The sequence below is a fragment of the Carassius gibelio genome, chromosome A3, assembly GCF_023724105.1.
Source record: "Carassius gibelio isolate Cgi1373 ecotype wild population from Czech Republic chromosome A3, carGib1.2-hapl.c, whole genome shotgun sequence".
NCBI classification, from domain to species: Eukaryota; Metazoa; Chordata; class Actinopteri; order Cypriniformes; family Cyprinidae; genus Carassius; species Carassius gibelio.
The window spans coordinates 25,568,804-25,586,758 of NC_068373.1; the positions used below are offsets into that span (position 1 = coordinate 25,568,804).

Sequence of the window (17,955 nt, forward strand, 5' to 3'; positions counted from 1 at the left end):
GTTTTAGTTAATAACTATCATCCCACTGTATTTTCATAACTGTCGGTGTAGTAATTAGTGTTGCTTTAATCTAATTTTAATGTGCTCATAACCTTTTCCAAGAAAATCTTCTCAGATTACTGCTGAAGTATGTGCTATGGAAATATCTCGCTATGCATACTACGTTCTAATAGAGCAGAATCATAGATGAATTGCATGAGTGAGGGAAGTGGCAGAACGCAAACAGATCTGCATGTTAGCGAGACGAGACAAGAGGGTGAGGTAAGGTGACTGGCACTCGTGCACTTTGGGCCGCCAGTGACGGCTGGTGCCGTGACCCTGTTACATCAGTGAAATAAGCAAAGACAAGCTCGCTTCCCTCATACGATAAATTACCACACACCCCCACCACTCACACAGGCACACACACACACACATAAATTGGGCTCAATTCAAAATCGCATGTAATTTCCTGCTAGCGTTTAGACTCCCCGTGTGACTCCTTATTTGCTTGAGCCTGGTGAGAAAATCGAGATGCACTAGTGAGGAAAGGACACTAGGGATCATGCTCATTGGAAAGACTTCACAATTAACACAGTGACGCTCGATGACAGACCTCCTCCCTTAACGCTAGCACAGGTGAATGAGTGTGTTTATGACTAGGTGTGGTTCTCAAGGGAATGAAGGGTGACCACAGAGGATATAGAATAATCCACTCCACCGCGATTTACCTCCATAAACAAGAGAAAACATGTGCAGGTCTTATTTATTTATTTATTACAATTAGGCAAATTGGTGTAATGCTTTACTTAATTGCTGTAATGTGCAAATATTTAGATGTTTTTGCATAGAGGTAATAAGAGTGAGTGAAGGTGTTTGATTGTCCTAGCTGTAATGCAAAAATCCCATTCCCATCACTGTATTGCATTTTATTTTTCATTTTTATTCCCCCTATACACATTTAAATTTAGATCTCATTCCTGTAATATATTGTAATTTTCTTTACTTCTTTTATTAAAATATATATATTTTAAACTTTTTAAAGATTTAAAATCAGGAATAATTATTACCATACTTTATAAATTGTGTACAGTTTAATAAAAACAACACATTTTAAGGTCCATAAGAAGAGGACCCAATGTGTTAATATGAACACATTTTCCAAATTGATGTTTTATCCCTTTTTTGAATTACACATTAGATTGTATTTTTTTTTTTTTCTTAGGGTTGAAGAAAATGTCAATAAACTTAACAAATAGTAATGTGCTGGCAGAGAATCCCCAGTACCTTTTCAGTTTATTTTTATTTTTATTACAGTGTATGTCGTTTTATTGTTCACATTACATTAATGAAAATGAGATTTTGCAGTACAGTGAGAATTGCAGAGAAGGAATGTGCTTATTTGTCATGAAAATGGTTTCAGTGTAATTTCTTCTGGTTTGGTGGAAATATATTCTGAACATTTTTGTGACATATTTTGCTTAATTCACCCACATTAGATTAAGTTACATAATATTTGCTGTCAAATGTCCTTCTGCATTATGTCCAATATACATAAGCAGGGTGGTGCAATGGTACAATTATGATCTGATGATATTAAATACTTTACATGCCATAGTATCTCCATGAAACTGCAGTGTACTTGAGAAAACAGTGATATTAACTTGGTCTTGCGAGATTTCCCGATTCTGTCTTGATTCTTCTCAGACACTCATTTGCCTTCTCTTTAGGCACTCTCTTCTTTTATATATATATATATATATATATATATATATATATATATATATATATATATATATATATATATATATATTCCTGCTCCTTTTCTCTGCTTGTTCTAATGTCTTTCTTCCCCCCTCCTGTCTCTTCTGCGCAGTTTGAGATGAGGTCGCGTTCGCTCTCAGCTGCACCTCTCTGTCAGAGCCAGTAATCAAACGCATTCTGCCTGATACATGGCCCATTACAACCACTCTCATGTTCCATTTGCCCACCGCTCGCACAATGGTGTCATTATGATGGCGAAAAACTAGCTGTGCTACTGTAGCCGCACACATTGCTTAACACAGTCAGCACACCGAATGAAGGATGTGCAAGGATTGTTGGCATTGAAAATAAACCCGTGCCCATCTTAGCCGACCAGCATACATTTGTGTCAGTATAAGCTACACGGTTAGAATAGTTAGCGTAGTGAATGAAACATGAGAAAACTCGATGCATTACTGCTTGTTATATAGAAATGGTTTGTAATTTTGTTTGTTTGAAGATTCAGATTTGTTCATTTGGCTGAGGAGGAATGTATGATGAGCGGTTTGCTTGTGCTGGACGTGCGATGTTCTATCAGTGTTGTGAATTGAAGTTTTTCTGTCACCTCAGAATCAAAGAAAAAGAAAACACAGGGAGAATGTAAAATGAAGCATGCGGAAAATGTTTTATTCTTCCTGATTGAGCTAATTAACCATAAACAAATGAGTTAAAATGAGTACAAATAAAACCAGAAAGCCATGGTTACTATACTTAACTGCAAATTAACCATGGCTTTGCTACACTAACCAAAGTTTAACCATGGAATTTGTAGTTAAGCTGCAGTTATACAAATGGTAATCAATATGCCAAAGAAAAAAATTAAAACAATTTAAAAAATTCTAAAATTTTACTACAATAAAACCATGACTAATTTTCATAGGGGAAGATTTCTGTCCTGTTATTTGTATTTAATTTTAAAACCAGAAAGTGATGCTAATACCCCAGATGATGCTAACCCTGAATCAACAAACAGAACTAAAAAATATTGCTACAAGTGTGATTGCATCATATAATGCTGTTAATAATGTTCATCGTCTGGTTCCTGTCATATGCACATAATCTGACAGTCACCACTTACAAGCTACTACTAAATAATGTAGAAACGTAATTTTCTGAAAAGTTGCTTTGTAATGATTTGTATCGTAAAAAGTGCTATACAAATAAACTTGAATTGAATTGAATAGAAGTGCGGGTGAAGGCCTCTTCAATTGCAACTTGCTAATGCTAAGTGTGAGGCAATTATTAAGTATTTGGAGTAGATGTGCTCATTCTAGGCAGTATTTTATTAGGTGAACATTGAGATAAACAAGTCAGTGTAATGCAAGTCATCAGTAGTTTTTGGTAAGTACTTCCTGGATACGTATTTATCTTTCTTTCTTTTTTCCTAAAAATAGTTCTTTAGAACTACTCAACAATATACCGTACATGATCTCAAATCTACAAACATGAACTAAAATTCACAAACCTCTGATTTTGAGATTATATGGAGATCATTGTTAAATTGAAACCTTACGTTTTTAACTTAACTTTAGACCTAGCCATTATCTGTAACAGCTAGGCTAGCTAGCTGTCACATTCTCTTGCTAAATGGTTGCAAAGAGAAAAATAGCTTCAGTGATTAATGAAATGCACAGATCAGTGGGCAGCAAGAGCCACTTAAGAGTAAACCTGCAAGGCAGTGGTTTAAAAAAATTTCACTTAAACAGTGTAATATTAAGGAAAAGTTCATAACACTGTAGCTTTATGCAGTGCTTTGTGTCCTGATGCATTCGTCAATGATTTTAAAGCAGTCATATCATATGTTTTTCAACATTTTCCTTGGTCTTGTAAAACATTGCTCTAGCTTTCAGATATCTCTCCCCAGTAAACTGGTTTCATTTATTGATGCCAAACTGCAGAAGTGACTCTTTCTGAAATCAATGGATTTCAGATTTAAGAAACTCCAAGCTCAATCTCCCACGTGTATTTGTTAGTTGCGCTTACTCTTTGTTTCAAAACTACAAACCAGGATTCATAATAAATGAAAGATGGTCATAGAAACTTTGAAATAAATAAAACAAATGTGTAATGTATTACATATACATATTACATATAACATCTCAGTTTAGGTACAATTGAAATTCAACCTTAATTGATTTAAGATGTTGATTCAGATTCTGTTTTAACAATTTAAACAGATTACTAATAGATATTATTTTTTTCTTTGTTAAATATCCTATACAAGTTTCATCTGAAAACTGCTAATTCAAATAACATTTGAGATTATATGGAGATCATTGTTAAATTGAAACCTTACGTTTTTAACTTAACTTTAGACCTAGCCATTATCTGTAACAGCTAGGCTAGCTAGCTGTCACATTCTCTTGCTAAATGGTTGCAAAGAGAAAAATAGCTTCAGTGATTAATGAAATGCACAGATCAGTGGGCAGCAAGAGCCACTTAAGAGTAAACCTGCAAGGCAGTGGTTTAAAAAAATTTCACTTAAACAGTGTAATATTAAGGAAAAGTTCATAACACTGTAGCTTTATGCAGTGCTTTGTGTCCTGATGCATTCGTCAATGATTTTAAAGCAGTCATATCATATGTTTTTCAACATTTTCCTTGGTCTTGTAAAACATTGCTCTAGCTTTCAGATATCTCTCCCCAGTAAACTGGTTTCATTTATTGATGCCAAACTGCAGAAGTGACTCTTTCTGAAATCAATGGATTTCAGATTTAAGAAACTCCAAGCTCAATCTCCCACGTGTATTTGTTAGTTGCGCTTACTCTTTGTTTCAAAACTACAAACCAGGATTCATAATAAATGAAAGATGGTCATAGAAACTTTGAAATAAATAAAACAAATGTGTAATGTATTACATATACATATTACATATAACATCTCAGTTTAGGTACAATTGAAATTCAACCTTAATTGATTTAAGATGTTGATTCAGATTCTGTTTTAACAATTTAAACAGATTACTAATAGATATTATTTTTTTCTTTGTTAAATATCCTATACAAGTTTCATCTGAAAACTGCTAATTCAAATAACATTTTCCTTCTTTTTTAATTAAATCTGGCAAAATTGAGCAGCACATTGTATTGCACATTTAGTACCTCATAAGGGAAAAGGAAATAGACTTTAGCTATGGTAAATAATGTAAATGTTGGAGGTTTTATTCATTTGTGGATCTGCTTCAGGCAAACTGGTGTTTCTTTTAGTTCTGACAATGTAGTCTTGTCAAGACATAACAGAACTTTTGCTCTTCATAAATTATGTATATTATTATTTTTTTCTAAAAAAAAAAAAAAAAAAAATATATATATATATATATAAATATATATATATTAAAATGATATATACATTAAAATGATAAATTATACATTGCTCTAAATGTTTAGACGTGCACATTACTATGATGTTTTCAATTTTATTTCATCATAAAGCCAAATTAAATGTTTTGCCAGTATCATATGTCAATCATGTATATATATATATATATATATATATATATATATATATATATATATATATATATATATATATATATATACACACACCCACACACACACACACACACACACACACAAAATATATATTTTGAAAGGTAAGGAATCTCTTACTGGTCTAAAGTAGGATAGGTTTTGGTGAAAATAGTGTAAAACCTTTGCTATTCCCCAGGGAGCAGTCTGATGCTTTCAGGAGTGCAGTTTATTGTGGATTATGCAGAGGAATTATTGAGCCCCACTCCATAAACGCGAGCTTAGTGACAAATGAGACACTGTCGGCTGGAGTGCCAATGTAAATTGCACCTCCAAAACAGGGCAGGGGACCATGATGCTTGCTTATGGGGAAAATTTGAGTAATACGTCTCTAGAAGCTTTGTGTCAGGCTGAGCGTAGGAAACAGGGAAAGGGAGTAATTTTATACATGTATAGATGCCGGTGTTCCACTTCCTGTCTGTAAGATGCACCATGGAGCATATGCTTTATTACTGTTGATGTAAACGGGCGTAGGACGAACCACAGTGTCAGAGTAGATTTATAGATCAATTATGGAGATCAGGAGCTAATTTGGGGCAACGCACCAGTCCACCATACCAGTCTGCTGAGCTTTCACTGAATCACCTTACGCATTAGACAGGATGAATACATTGGACACAGATAAAGCCCTCTGTCAAATTTGGTGGAAAGATTGAGGCTAACACACCCTCATTATTCAGTAATCCGATTCATAGGCGTCAGCTAATGAGGGATTTTTTGACATGCATAACGACATCAACCTGAGCAGCCCAAATTGTCCTTTTACCAAATTTGCATCTCATTAAATTGAATTTACCGGTGACTGTCATAATTTTGTCTGGTAAAACAGGAGTTTGATGGTACAGGGCATAGAACGATATGGAGACTTACAGGGATGGAGGTGTGCGGGAGACAGCGGTAATGATATTTCATGGCATGTCTTCAGATTTTAAAAAGGAAGAATGTGGCGATTATCTCCATTTGAGAGGCGATTACTTTAAAGGGGTCAAGAGGCTAATAAATGAATTACATCTCTGGAAGCTCAGTTCCCAGTCATGCGCTTATGTCTCGGACGACTAATTGTAGGAATTTAATCTAGCGTTCCTGACCGGTCCGAGTGAATGATCCGGCTCTCTCTGCTCTCTAAAAGATGAAGCTGCTGTCATTATTCTTGCATTGTGCTCGCCTGAAAGCCGAATAACCACAAAATGCCGTACCGCCACTTACGAGATAAGCATTAGCTAAGTTTACGTAACGCTAATGTAGCTGCTGATAACCACAAACAGGGAACCACAACATTATTCAGAGGTAAACGAGAGAGGGAAAAACCCATTCGAGGAAATTCACTAAGAATTAATTGCTAGTGCTGATAGCAGTGTTTATTTGTGTCCTCTGTTTGCGTTAGCATCCTATTTACCGCGTTACATGAACTATCCTAATTTGCTAACAGCGCATTTTCTGAGTTTTGAGTGCAAGGTTGTGAAGGATGTATGTTCGAGCTGAAAATAATGACAGTGATGTAATTTACACACATCCACCTTATTTTTAACGAAATAGCTGCCGCAGCCATTTTTACTATGATTTTTTTTTTCAGCTGTCGGCTGATTCCAGTTTGTTTTGCTGCTTAATATTGCAAACTATTATTTAATAGTTTAATAGTTTATTGCACACATAATTTTACCATTTACTGAGTTATTTGTCTAGTCATTCACCTATAACTGCTAATGAATTTGAAGTTCAGAAGTTGGAAGATCGGACTAAATATTGGAAGATCAGAAGTCGCATATTCACAGGAACTAGCTATTCTTTGCAAAGGACAGTATAAATATAAAGCTTAAATAGTGCAATTATCCAAAAAAAAAAAAAAAACTCTTTAAGCCATAACATTCGCTTTATTGTTTATGTTGCACTTTCCATTGCATTGCATTGCAAAAATTCAGTATACAAATTTGTTGTAGATTTTGCCAAAACTAGATGCTGTTTTTGTGCTGATCTTATCCAGCATCATTTTCCACTTTATCTTTCTCTAACATAAGCTTGCTTTGTAGTGGGCAATTGCCTCTTGCCTCAAAATAAATGAACATACATTATCGAACGAGGCAGTGAGTGGTTCTGAGCAACCTGCGGCATGTGTAAAATAGATGTATGGCGCGTCGTGCTAGATGAGTGTGTCTGCTAAGCAAATAGATAATAATGATCGTGGTGATTATAGTAATGATCTAATGTAACTGGATAATTAGGTTATTTGCCTTGGAACAAGGCTGTCTCCAGATAAATAGATGTTCAAATGCACATAATTCATTCATCTTCCTATCTTAGGTTTTTCTCTCTCTCTCTCTCTCTCTCTCTCTCTCTCTCTCTCGGTCCATTTATAGTTAAGAGTTTGTTCTTGTATAGCTCAGGAGTCTTAAAGAACATAGAAGAAGACATATTGATTGATGTTAACTGTCTTTTTTACAGCTAAATCAATTTTAAAAAGAAGTTTTTAAATATATATTTTTACAATGATGGCATTTTTTACAGTTAGTTAAATTATAATTATTATTTCTGAAATGCCATTACATTTTTTAACCATTACACGTGCTAATCTTTTCTTCTTCTTTTTATTTTTGTAGTACATACATTGTAGTTTTTATTAAAATTTTGAATCTGTTTTTGTTTTTATATTTTCCATTTTAACTTTGCCGTGTCATTTTTAGAAGATTTAGTTGTTTTATATGTTTTGATTAATTTTATTGCACTTTTAGTTTGAGTTTAGTCACTTTTAGCCTTAAAGATATTAAATTAAAATTAATTTATGTTTTTGATCCTATTGCTTAATCTATTATTAGTTTTTCCCCAAGCTTCAAATATTTTTTGACCGCATCATTTTTAATTAAAATATCTTCTCCAGTGATTTAGTTTCTCACAGCCGGCTTTAAGCTCCATCCAAACAACCAATGGATTGAACCAAGCCCATCTCTACATGTTAGCCTTTCTCAATAATTCATTTCACTTGGTTTTACTGTATGTCCCATTATGGAAGAAAAATCTGTCACTACTTTTGTCTCATCACAACTTTAAGAAGAAACTTCCGTTTATTATCCCTTTAATCTCATTGCTGACTAGGAGAAACAGTTGAGACATTAAATAGATTACATACAGTAAGTGATCTCCTTTTGGGATCCTCTGGATAAGAGCAAGAGCATATCCACCTATCCCTCTGCCTGTCCAATACTTTTCACTGGAACAGCAACACTGATGATAATGGCAGATCAGATCAGAGCAAAAGGCCAGTCACTGCCCTAAGGCAAGTTCATAGTGAATACCCACGCTGCACTGCTCCCCTCTCAACCAGCACGGGCTCACAAGACCGCCTGCTGCACCTCTTTCTTTTGCTTTTTACTTCTCTCTCTCTCTCTCTCTCTCTCGTTCCCATCCATCCTAGCTGGAAATGCAGGAGAGCCATTGTGCAAGATCAAAAGAAAGAGGTTGAAAGACATTTTTTTTTTACTTATTAACAGCTACAAAAGCAAGAGGAAAAAATAGAGACAGAGGTGCCTCCCAGGAGAGGTGCATTTTCTGACCATTAGTAACATGCAGACAGCAGGAGGAAAGACTCTGTGAATACTTCCATGTTTGTTTTCTTTTTTTTGTACCTCCCAGACTTTGATGCTTTGTCTGGCCCACACACAACTGGGCTGTTTTTCTGTCGTGGCCGATTTTATTGGTCAGTCACTTCTCTTGATCTGTGTTTTTATTTGTATTTGTATTTTTTTTTTTTTGCTGAGCCACAGGAGAGGAGGGTAAATATCAGAGAAGGTCATAGGGAGAAGAGAGGGAGGATGGAGTGATGGCTGGAATGACAAAGGAGAGGGTAGGAAGAGTGAATGGAATGGAATGGAGGAAGCAGAGGATGTGTACACTGCTGGACGATTGACAGTGACTGCAAGAACTTGAAATCTGAAACTGATCATTTTTTAAAGAGCCCCTGAAGTCATCTTGATGATTCATCTTGTATTTGTAGTTTTTCTCCAGTTAAATGCTCTGGATGAGAATGTCCTTCCCCCTCACACCAGCTGCTTGAATAGGATTAGCAATCAGCATGTCATGGTTCACAGCTGAGACCTAAACTTTTGGGGTCAGTAAGTTTTTTCTTTCTTTCTTTTTTAGAAATGAATACATTTATTCATCAAAAATGTGTTGATTGATTAAAAGTGACTGTAAAGACATACAAAGTATACGTTCCTTTATACGTTCTATTAATCAAAGAAAAGAAAAGAAAATAATAATGTCAAGGTTCTCACAAAAATATTAAACATTGCAACTGTTTTCAAAATTGATAATAATAAAAAATGTTTCTTGAGCATCAAATCAGCATATTATAATGATTTCTGAATAATCATGTGACACTGAAGACCGGAGTAATTATGCTGAAAGTTCTGATTTGCATCACATTAATAAATAACATTTAAAAATATATTAAAATAGAAAACTTATTTTAAATGGTAGTAATATTTCAAAATATTACAGTTTTTACCGTATTTTTTATCAAATAAATATTTTCTATAAATAAAGAGATTTATAGATAAAATAAAAAATAAATAAATAAATGACCGACCCCAGACTTTTGAACACTAGTTTGAACACTAAACTAAAGGTTATTGACTATTTAAATGTCCTACTCAAATGTAAAAAAAAAAAAAGAAGAAATAAATTGCCTCTTAATCACTTTTTTTTTTGTCTCAAATAATCAAGGCTGCACAGGAGAGTAATTAACAAAAGTATATTATTTATCTACTTCCAATGATCCATTGAAATTCTAATGAATAAAATCAAGTGCCGCCTTACATGATTTCTCACAGAATATTCTGTTTTACTTAGTAAGTCTTTCACACTGCAAAAGTTAAATAAATTGCAAATTTGGCTCAACCCAGCTTACCACACATAGTCAGTGTTTCTGCTACAATATTTTGAGTGTACTGGTTTGATCTACATTATAGTGCAATAAATCCTCAAAAATGCCTCAAAAAGTAGCAAAACCTGACTTTACATGTTTGTGTGTGTGGATTTTCCTTTTTTTGTTATTGCCAATCTATTTTTCACATCTATGACTTGGGAAGATCAATGAAAAGAGTAGGCAGAGGGTTATGAGGATCAAAGCGAATCACTTTAAAGACACACACACACACACAGGTTAACGTCCCAATAAACACACAGAACAGTCTGTCTGTTCTTTCTGAATGCACAGCAGGGGCAGCATTAGCTCTAATAATTCAATGCATTTCTGTCGTTTTTTTTTTCCTTTCAGCCCTGAAGGAAGAGCAGCCTCCAAGAACAAATGAAAGAAACTTCCAGACTGTGATTTATTTCATTAGGCAAATGAGATGTGTGAGCCCTCTGGCAGTACTGACTCGAAACTGTCCACTTTCTCTCCCTTGCTCTCAGTTCCCGAGCTTCTTTATACCGTCGTATTTCTCATTTAAACGTGCACAGAATGGACACTCTTGGCATTTGCATGTTGCATGACCTGCAGTGGGCCATACATTCACGTCCATGCATATGCAGTACGTCACATCCAATCAAGCTCTCGAATGACTGGAACTGAAGTGTTTGCCAGGGAACAGCTGTTGCCGTGTTAGTGCAGAACAAAGTGCAAAATGGCCGCCATTCAGGGCTAGCTTTCTAACTGTACCTGACTGGCGTCAAGTGTGTGCCCGGAGCTCCTCTCAGTTATTTTGAGTAAGTGTGATGTGAAATGGGCCGTACAAAGCCAGAAAACATGGATCTGGTCAGAGCAACTTTGGACATCTAGCTTCAACAGAATAAGTATATTTACAGTACAGTTTATTATTATTATTATTATTATTATTATTACTGCACCAAGACTCTCATCAGACTGTTGCTAGTTTACCTGAAAAAGAAAGCTGAGTTTTGACTAATTTTGGAATGTTGGGACCAGCTTGGAATGCTGGTGTGATGGTGGATCTTTTGAGCGCTGGTATGATCCCAACAAAGTTCATGTACATGTTACGTATCATGTGTGTTCATAATTAAACAAAGCCCAATTATGCAATTCATTTTAACAAGTTACTTTAAGAAATAAAAAAAAAAAACATGATGCAGGTTACATGTTTAATGTCACAGCAAAACCCTTGGTGTTAAACAAACCCTGCTCAGTTTTCATATGATCCCAATCCACAGAGTAAAAGTAACACTGAAGAAGTGTGGCAGTTAGTAAACTAAAGTAGAAAAAGTCTACAAGTGATGATTGACCATTAGTGATGACACAGTTAACAAGCATAACTACTGAAGTTAAGAGGAACAACAAGAACAGATAAGCAGACAGCACAACACAGCCTTAAAATGAAATCAACTGCAAATTAAAGCAGTTTACCTTTTACTATGTACACTTTTTGGAAAATAAGTGACTGACAGCTGGATTTTGACAAATGAGTTCCCTTTCAGTTGGTCACTCTCAACGTCATGTCGGTGACCAGCGAAATTGGGATATCGCTTCGATAGACCAATGTACAGTACTTCGAGTGTAAACTAAACGAGCCAATGCACATTGGTATGCAATTATTGCATCCAGCTGCTGCTGATCATAGCGCGAGTATAAGAAGGCAGCAGGTGCAATGCATACCAGCTTTTTTGCTTCGGAGCTGAGCGGTAGTATCATTCTGCACAAAGGTGTCTACTGTGAACTACGAGTTCAGCACTCTCGGAAGCTTTGTGTGTTGGCGAGACGGCGCTTCAGCGGCGGTCGTTCCTGTGTCGAGTGGATTGCACACTTCAGGCTGCACTACCTCCTGTCGTGTTGCAAGCAGCCAATTCCCCTGTGCACCTCAGCACTAAAAGAGCATTTCCTAAAGAGCAAATTTCTCTAAAAGACCTTCATGGTGCGTCTTTGTAAAGACGACAGATCATCCTTATAAGGATGCCATTTCACCCGTACGTTTCTGGGTGCAGTCGTTACCTGGCAACGAGTGATGGTCACGATCACTGCCTCATGTGTCTGGGCATCAGAGATGGCAGCTATGCTTTCCGGGGCCGCCAAGATGGTAGGGCTCGAATGGCATCCTCCACCGTGTGACGAGACACATGATTGGTTTCTTGGGGTGGCCCGCACTGCATTTTTCTCCTTACACACCTTAACGGATGCTATATGTGTATTTGCTCCCAAAAACTCCTTCAGGAAAGATGGGGCCTCTGCAGCATCCCTGTTCCAAGCGGAACGGTTACGTTTTCCCAGTGTTATCCAATCTCACCCAGTGAGGTAGCTGGATGCAATAATTGCATGCCAATGTGCATTGGCTCGTTTAGTTTACACTCGAAGTAGATTGGTGTATCGAAGCGTTATCCCAATTTCGTCGGTCACTGACGTGACGTCTCTGTTCCCTCCTTCATGGAATGTATACGTAACCAAGACGTTCTCAGAGTAGCACTCTATTAGAATAACATTTTTAAATTTTGAACTTTCATTATCAAGAGCTTTTTATTAGCAATAACACTTCTCATAACCCCCAATATTGAACGATTATGCTGTTATTTGAGATTTTTCTTTGTTTTCCTGAATATAAATGTTAAAGTTTTGCATTCTATACAAGCTCTTTCAAACTGATTTGTGCACAGATCTTTTACAACAGAACATAAATCTTTCGAAACCATTCACTGGTTTGAATTTTTATTTGTTTTATTCAAAACTTCAGATGACATTGATTACTAATAATTACAAAAAAAACTTTATTTTTTGCTTATGCTGGATTTTTCAACAGGGTTTAGCCAACTAACTGTACCTATTGAGCTGACATTACATGGCCTCAGTCTGAACAATTCATTAAAATTCATATTTGAACACCAGATGTTTTGCTTTGTTTATGTGGTTACTACTAAATTATCACCGAACAGCGACACAGAATATTTGTGTTGGACAGGGAACAGCTGTTGATGTGGTTGTGCTAGAACAAAATGGCAGCTATTCAGCTCTAGACATCTACCTGATTTTTCCCCAGTTTGTTCCTAAGACTTCTCTCAATTATTTTGAATAACTGCAGTGTAAAGTTTAAAGCGGTTAACATGGATCTTGTCAGAGCAACACTGGGGGCATCTTGCTTTGACAATTACAAAGCAGTACTGCTTTTTTTTTTATTTTACCCGGATTCTCTGCAAATATTTGCTCAAGTGTTATAAAAGTTGACATAAAAGAAGAAAAAAATATCTTAAAAGAGGACTTGGTTACTCTAGGAGTCTGGACACATTTTGGAAAGTAACAACTTACATAGTTTGAATGGTTTCCATATTTCTGGCCACAGTCTGATCAATTCATTCGATTCCATATAAAAGCATAGGTTTCGTTTTTGTTTACTTGGTATCTACTAAATTACTGGCAAACAGCATCACAGAATAGCTGTGTTGGACAGGGAACAGCTGTTGCCGTGTTAGTGCGAGAACAAAATGGCTGCCCTTCAGCTCTAGTCGTCTAACTCCACCTGACCGGCGCCAAGTGTTCGCCTAGAGCTCCTCTCAATTATGTTGAATAAGCGCAACATGAAATGGGCCGTGCAGAGCCAGAAAGCATGGATCTGGTTGTAGCAATAGCGAGCATCTCACTTTGACATATTGAGCAGAATTACAGTGCACTACTGCTTTTTTTATTGAGCCACAGAAGGGAAAGGCCGACAGTAAGAATTTAGGTCCTGCTATTAGTATTGATCTTTCTTTCTCATTTGTCTCTGTCATTCTCTTCTTACCAGGTTCTCCGTCAGTGAGAGGGCGTGAGGGAAGGAGTGCCCCGCATCCAAGCGCCCGCTGACCCGCACTCCCCCCACCACACCTTGCTCCATCCACAGCATGGCTCTCTCTCTCTGGATCCTCTTTACCTGCACCATCGCCCTGAGCAATGTCAGCCCCTCTACCCAGGGTTTGTACTCTACCTACTCTTCTTCAGATCTTTGCACAGCAAGCTGCAGAATTTGTTGTTGATTTCTGGAATTTCTAATGTCATATTACGATAACTTAAGGCTACGTACTGTACACCAACGCAGATGCAAGTGCTGGGCCAACACATCAGGAATTTCCCTTCATGCATACATTTTCTGTTACTGTAGCACTAACCCCCATACTCAAAGGGTGATAGAGAAGCCTTCTAATATCTTTACCATTAAGACAGATCTGTTAGTCCTGAAAAGTTTATCTTTATTCTGACTCCTTGAAAGAGAAAACTGACTATAGTTTTGGAAGTATTCACTCACTTGCGAAGACTATGTTTAAAGCCCAAGCCCAATTATCCGATTGATAATTTTATTGCATTCATATCCATTTGTTTCACTTCATTTAGTAGTTTTTAGGAAATTATAAGTCAATAGCAGTAGTCCGTGAGTAATCAGCAGCGATACCTGACCTAACAACCTGAATTTAAAGTTAACAAACTTAAGTTCTCTTAAGGATTCCATTAACATAAGTTCGAATATAGGGCTGGGTTCATAAGACCGATAAATCAATTTTAATTTCATTTTGACAAACCATTGATTCTTAAATTCCAGCATCAATCTTTTTCGTTAATCGATGTTGTAATTTAAGAAATCAATACTGTTACCTAATGCTGTTTTCGCCTACTGTTTTACTAATACTTTAGTATTAGTATTAGTAATCTATTTAGTAATTATTATATATTCATATTTTTACTTATCCTTTAAGTGATCTCATTTATTCTTAATTAAATTTTAAATAAATATGTCCAAAAAAAAAAAAAAAGAAAAAAATCCAATAAGTTGGACTACAAATAATTATAGAATTTAAAAGATATAAAACTGCCTTTGGTGTAATTTAGAACTTTTTTTTTTCTTTTTTTTAAGTGATGATATTTGTATCTCTAAACGTTTTATATATTTTTGACAGGGTTCCCTGTTAATTGAGAGACTGAGAAAAAAATGATTCTTACTTTACCTGATAATTATTCAGATGAATCGTTAGTGAACCAAAACCTGAACTAAAACAAAGTTTTAGAGTTTGTGAATCATAATCAGATACATTCATGAAATCTGTGTAAATACCCAAACTTGAGTATGATTCTTTGGTTCACTTCCCAGTTCACAACAAATTTCACACTAATAAGAAACCAGACTTTGGTCTTTTGAAGAGAACACACACACACACACGCACACAAACACACACACACACACACACACACACACACTCACAAAACTATTATTGAAACAACAATAGAACTGACTGTATACTAATACCTGTAAGTTATAATGGAAGTGCCATTTGAAAGACTGGCATATACTGGTCTCCTCAGCCCCTATAAATGGGTCATTGTGGATGTATATGAGTAAATGAGCCAGAGTGTGTGGTGGATGGAAGGAAAGTGGCTGTAAAGCTGATGTTGATGTGATGGGCCTGAGGTCTGGGGACGGGGGGATGTAGCAGGGGTCTGTCCAGCTAGTGCCCTTTCACTCCTACACCGCTGCACCATCTGCTGCTCTGTGGGGCCCGCGCCAGGAGCAGGGGAGCATGCAGCGTTTGCTTGTCCAGGTGTATTTGGTGGCTGCTGTATTTCCTGTGTTTAATTTGCTCGGTTCTGCTGCTGTGAATTGATGTGATGTACTCAGTGTTCCATTGGACACGTTTTGGCCCCGGGCACAGAGCCGCTTCATCAATGTGTTGTACGTGTGCATGCTCACACGAGTGTGTGTGTGTGTGTGTGTGTGTGTGTGCATGAGTGCCTCCAGCTGTCTCTGTGACCTGGCTCTGGATTAATAATGCATTAATAATCAATTGAGTATTATCAAGGTTCTGCTACTAGCACAGGCTATTAGGGGAAATAAGTAAGGCTTCGTTCCTCTATGGGTTCATTGATTGTCTTGTGTTGCCATTAAAGCATGTCACAACTAACACACATTCACACAGAGCACATAATTCTGTTTCTCATTTCTGCTGTGCTCGCCTTTGAGTGAGTGTATGTGTGTGTGTGTGTTTGTTTCAGGGTGTATATACTGTGTATATAAGAGACTGAAGCTGGTTGTCACAATTTTATACTCCAGTGAATAAACACAGACACGCACAGAGACTATAAATATATACATTTATAATGTTAGAAAAGATTGCCATTTAAAATAAATGCTGTTCTTTTGAACTTTCTCTTCATCAGAGAATTCTGAAAAACAGCTTTCAGCAGTGACAGACTGAGGTAATGGATGCTGAAAATTAAGATTTGCCATAACAGGAATACATTACAACTTATTTATTGCCTTGGTGAGCATCTTTAAAATAAAATAATATATATATATCAATCTTACAGTTTCCAAATAGTATGTTTACGAGACGGCACATCTCATGTTGGTGTCTGTGCCAATTAAATTTACAAAAGTGATTTTGTATACATAAAGAGCATAGTAAAGCATAGTGTTTCAAAAATTGTTTAAAAAAACTTTAAATGTCAAAATATGAGTTAAATAAGTATTCCATCATCACTCAGTGTAACAGTTATATGTATGTAAAAAAAAGAAACAACATAATTTTTATGACCTCTACTTATATAAAAGAAAAGTTGCTAATACAAAATTGTATTATATTTTAAATTGTAAAAAATATATATCTAACAAATGTGTAAAACTTAATGGTTTGATTGATAGAGGCAAAGAGTGATATAGAATAAAATATTACACTTAATTATTTTTGGGGTCTGCACTGTGTTCCTTACATAGTCTTAGTGTCATCTAATGATTTTTTTTTGGTATATAAACTCTTGTTATACTGAATGACATTTTAGTGGGTGTCTTCTGTAGATCAGGGTAAAAATGTATGATAGTCATTATTTTTTGCTTCGGAAACCAAACCAAAGCTAAAACTAAGTGATATAATAAATATAGATGAAATATCCTTAAAGTATACTAACAAATTTGTAGTATTTCTGGCTCACTTATCAAATGTTCTTTGTGATATTTTATCTCATTTGTAGAGATATTTTTCTTGTGAATGGAAGGTGTTATTATTGTAATATCATGTGCTTTGTACTGTAATGTTTTCTCACCAGTGAATAAGACGTGAGGTAGTCTGACAGCATTGCATTCAACCGTCCACCAACGCTGTCTCTTATCGTGTCGCTGGTTAGCCTCTGGTCTGCTGTGCATGTTCATGTGTTTTGGAGGAGGCTTGGTTTTTGAGAGTGATTTGCAGGGAGGCTTGGATCTTGCTTTCAAAGCTAGCCTTTTATTGCTAGCCTCTCTGAAATCGCCCTACATTTAAAAGCTTGATTTGATAGACTGATGATGCATGGAAATTAGTGCTTCCTTATTATATGATATGTCACTTTGTTTGACCGTTTCAGGTTTTATCTTAGGGAATTGTGACAAATTAGATTGAAATCTAAACCAAATACATTTTTATATATTCCAAATTCCAAAGTTTATAAGTCAAAACTAATAAGCATAGGCATGCTTATAGATCTACACTTTTTAAACATTGAGTGTGCATCTGTGTGTGTGCGTATATGGCAAAACTCTCATATTCCGATCCCCTTTATTCTTCTTTTTTTATTTCTTTTTATTTTCAGACTCTAATTTCTTCTTTTGTACAACATTGTCTGGTACACTTAACAGCTCGCTCAAACATTCTCCAGCGTGTCTCATACTTTTACTCAGTCTAATACTCTGGCGCCTCCATGTAACGCTCTCACAACTC

The 17,955-nt window shown here is 36.0% G+C and overlaps 1 protein-coding gene across 1 annotated transcript in view; it reads left to right on the plus strand.

The window, feature by feature from the left end:
- adgrl1a (adhesion G protein-coupled receptor L1a) overlaps nucleotides 1-17,955 on the plus strand; it is a 146,450-nt gene that overhangs the window by 48,414 nt on the left and 80,081 nt on the right. Inside the window, exon 2 of the mRNA XM_052552665.1 lies at nucleotides 14,025-14,191. Within this exon, the coding sequence (XP_052408625.1) occupies nucleotides 14,122-14,191 (70 nt within the window). The 5' untranslated portion in view covers nucleotides 14,025-14,121. The remainder of the gene's footprint in view (nucleotides 1-14,024; nucleotides 14,192-17,955) is intronic.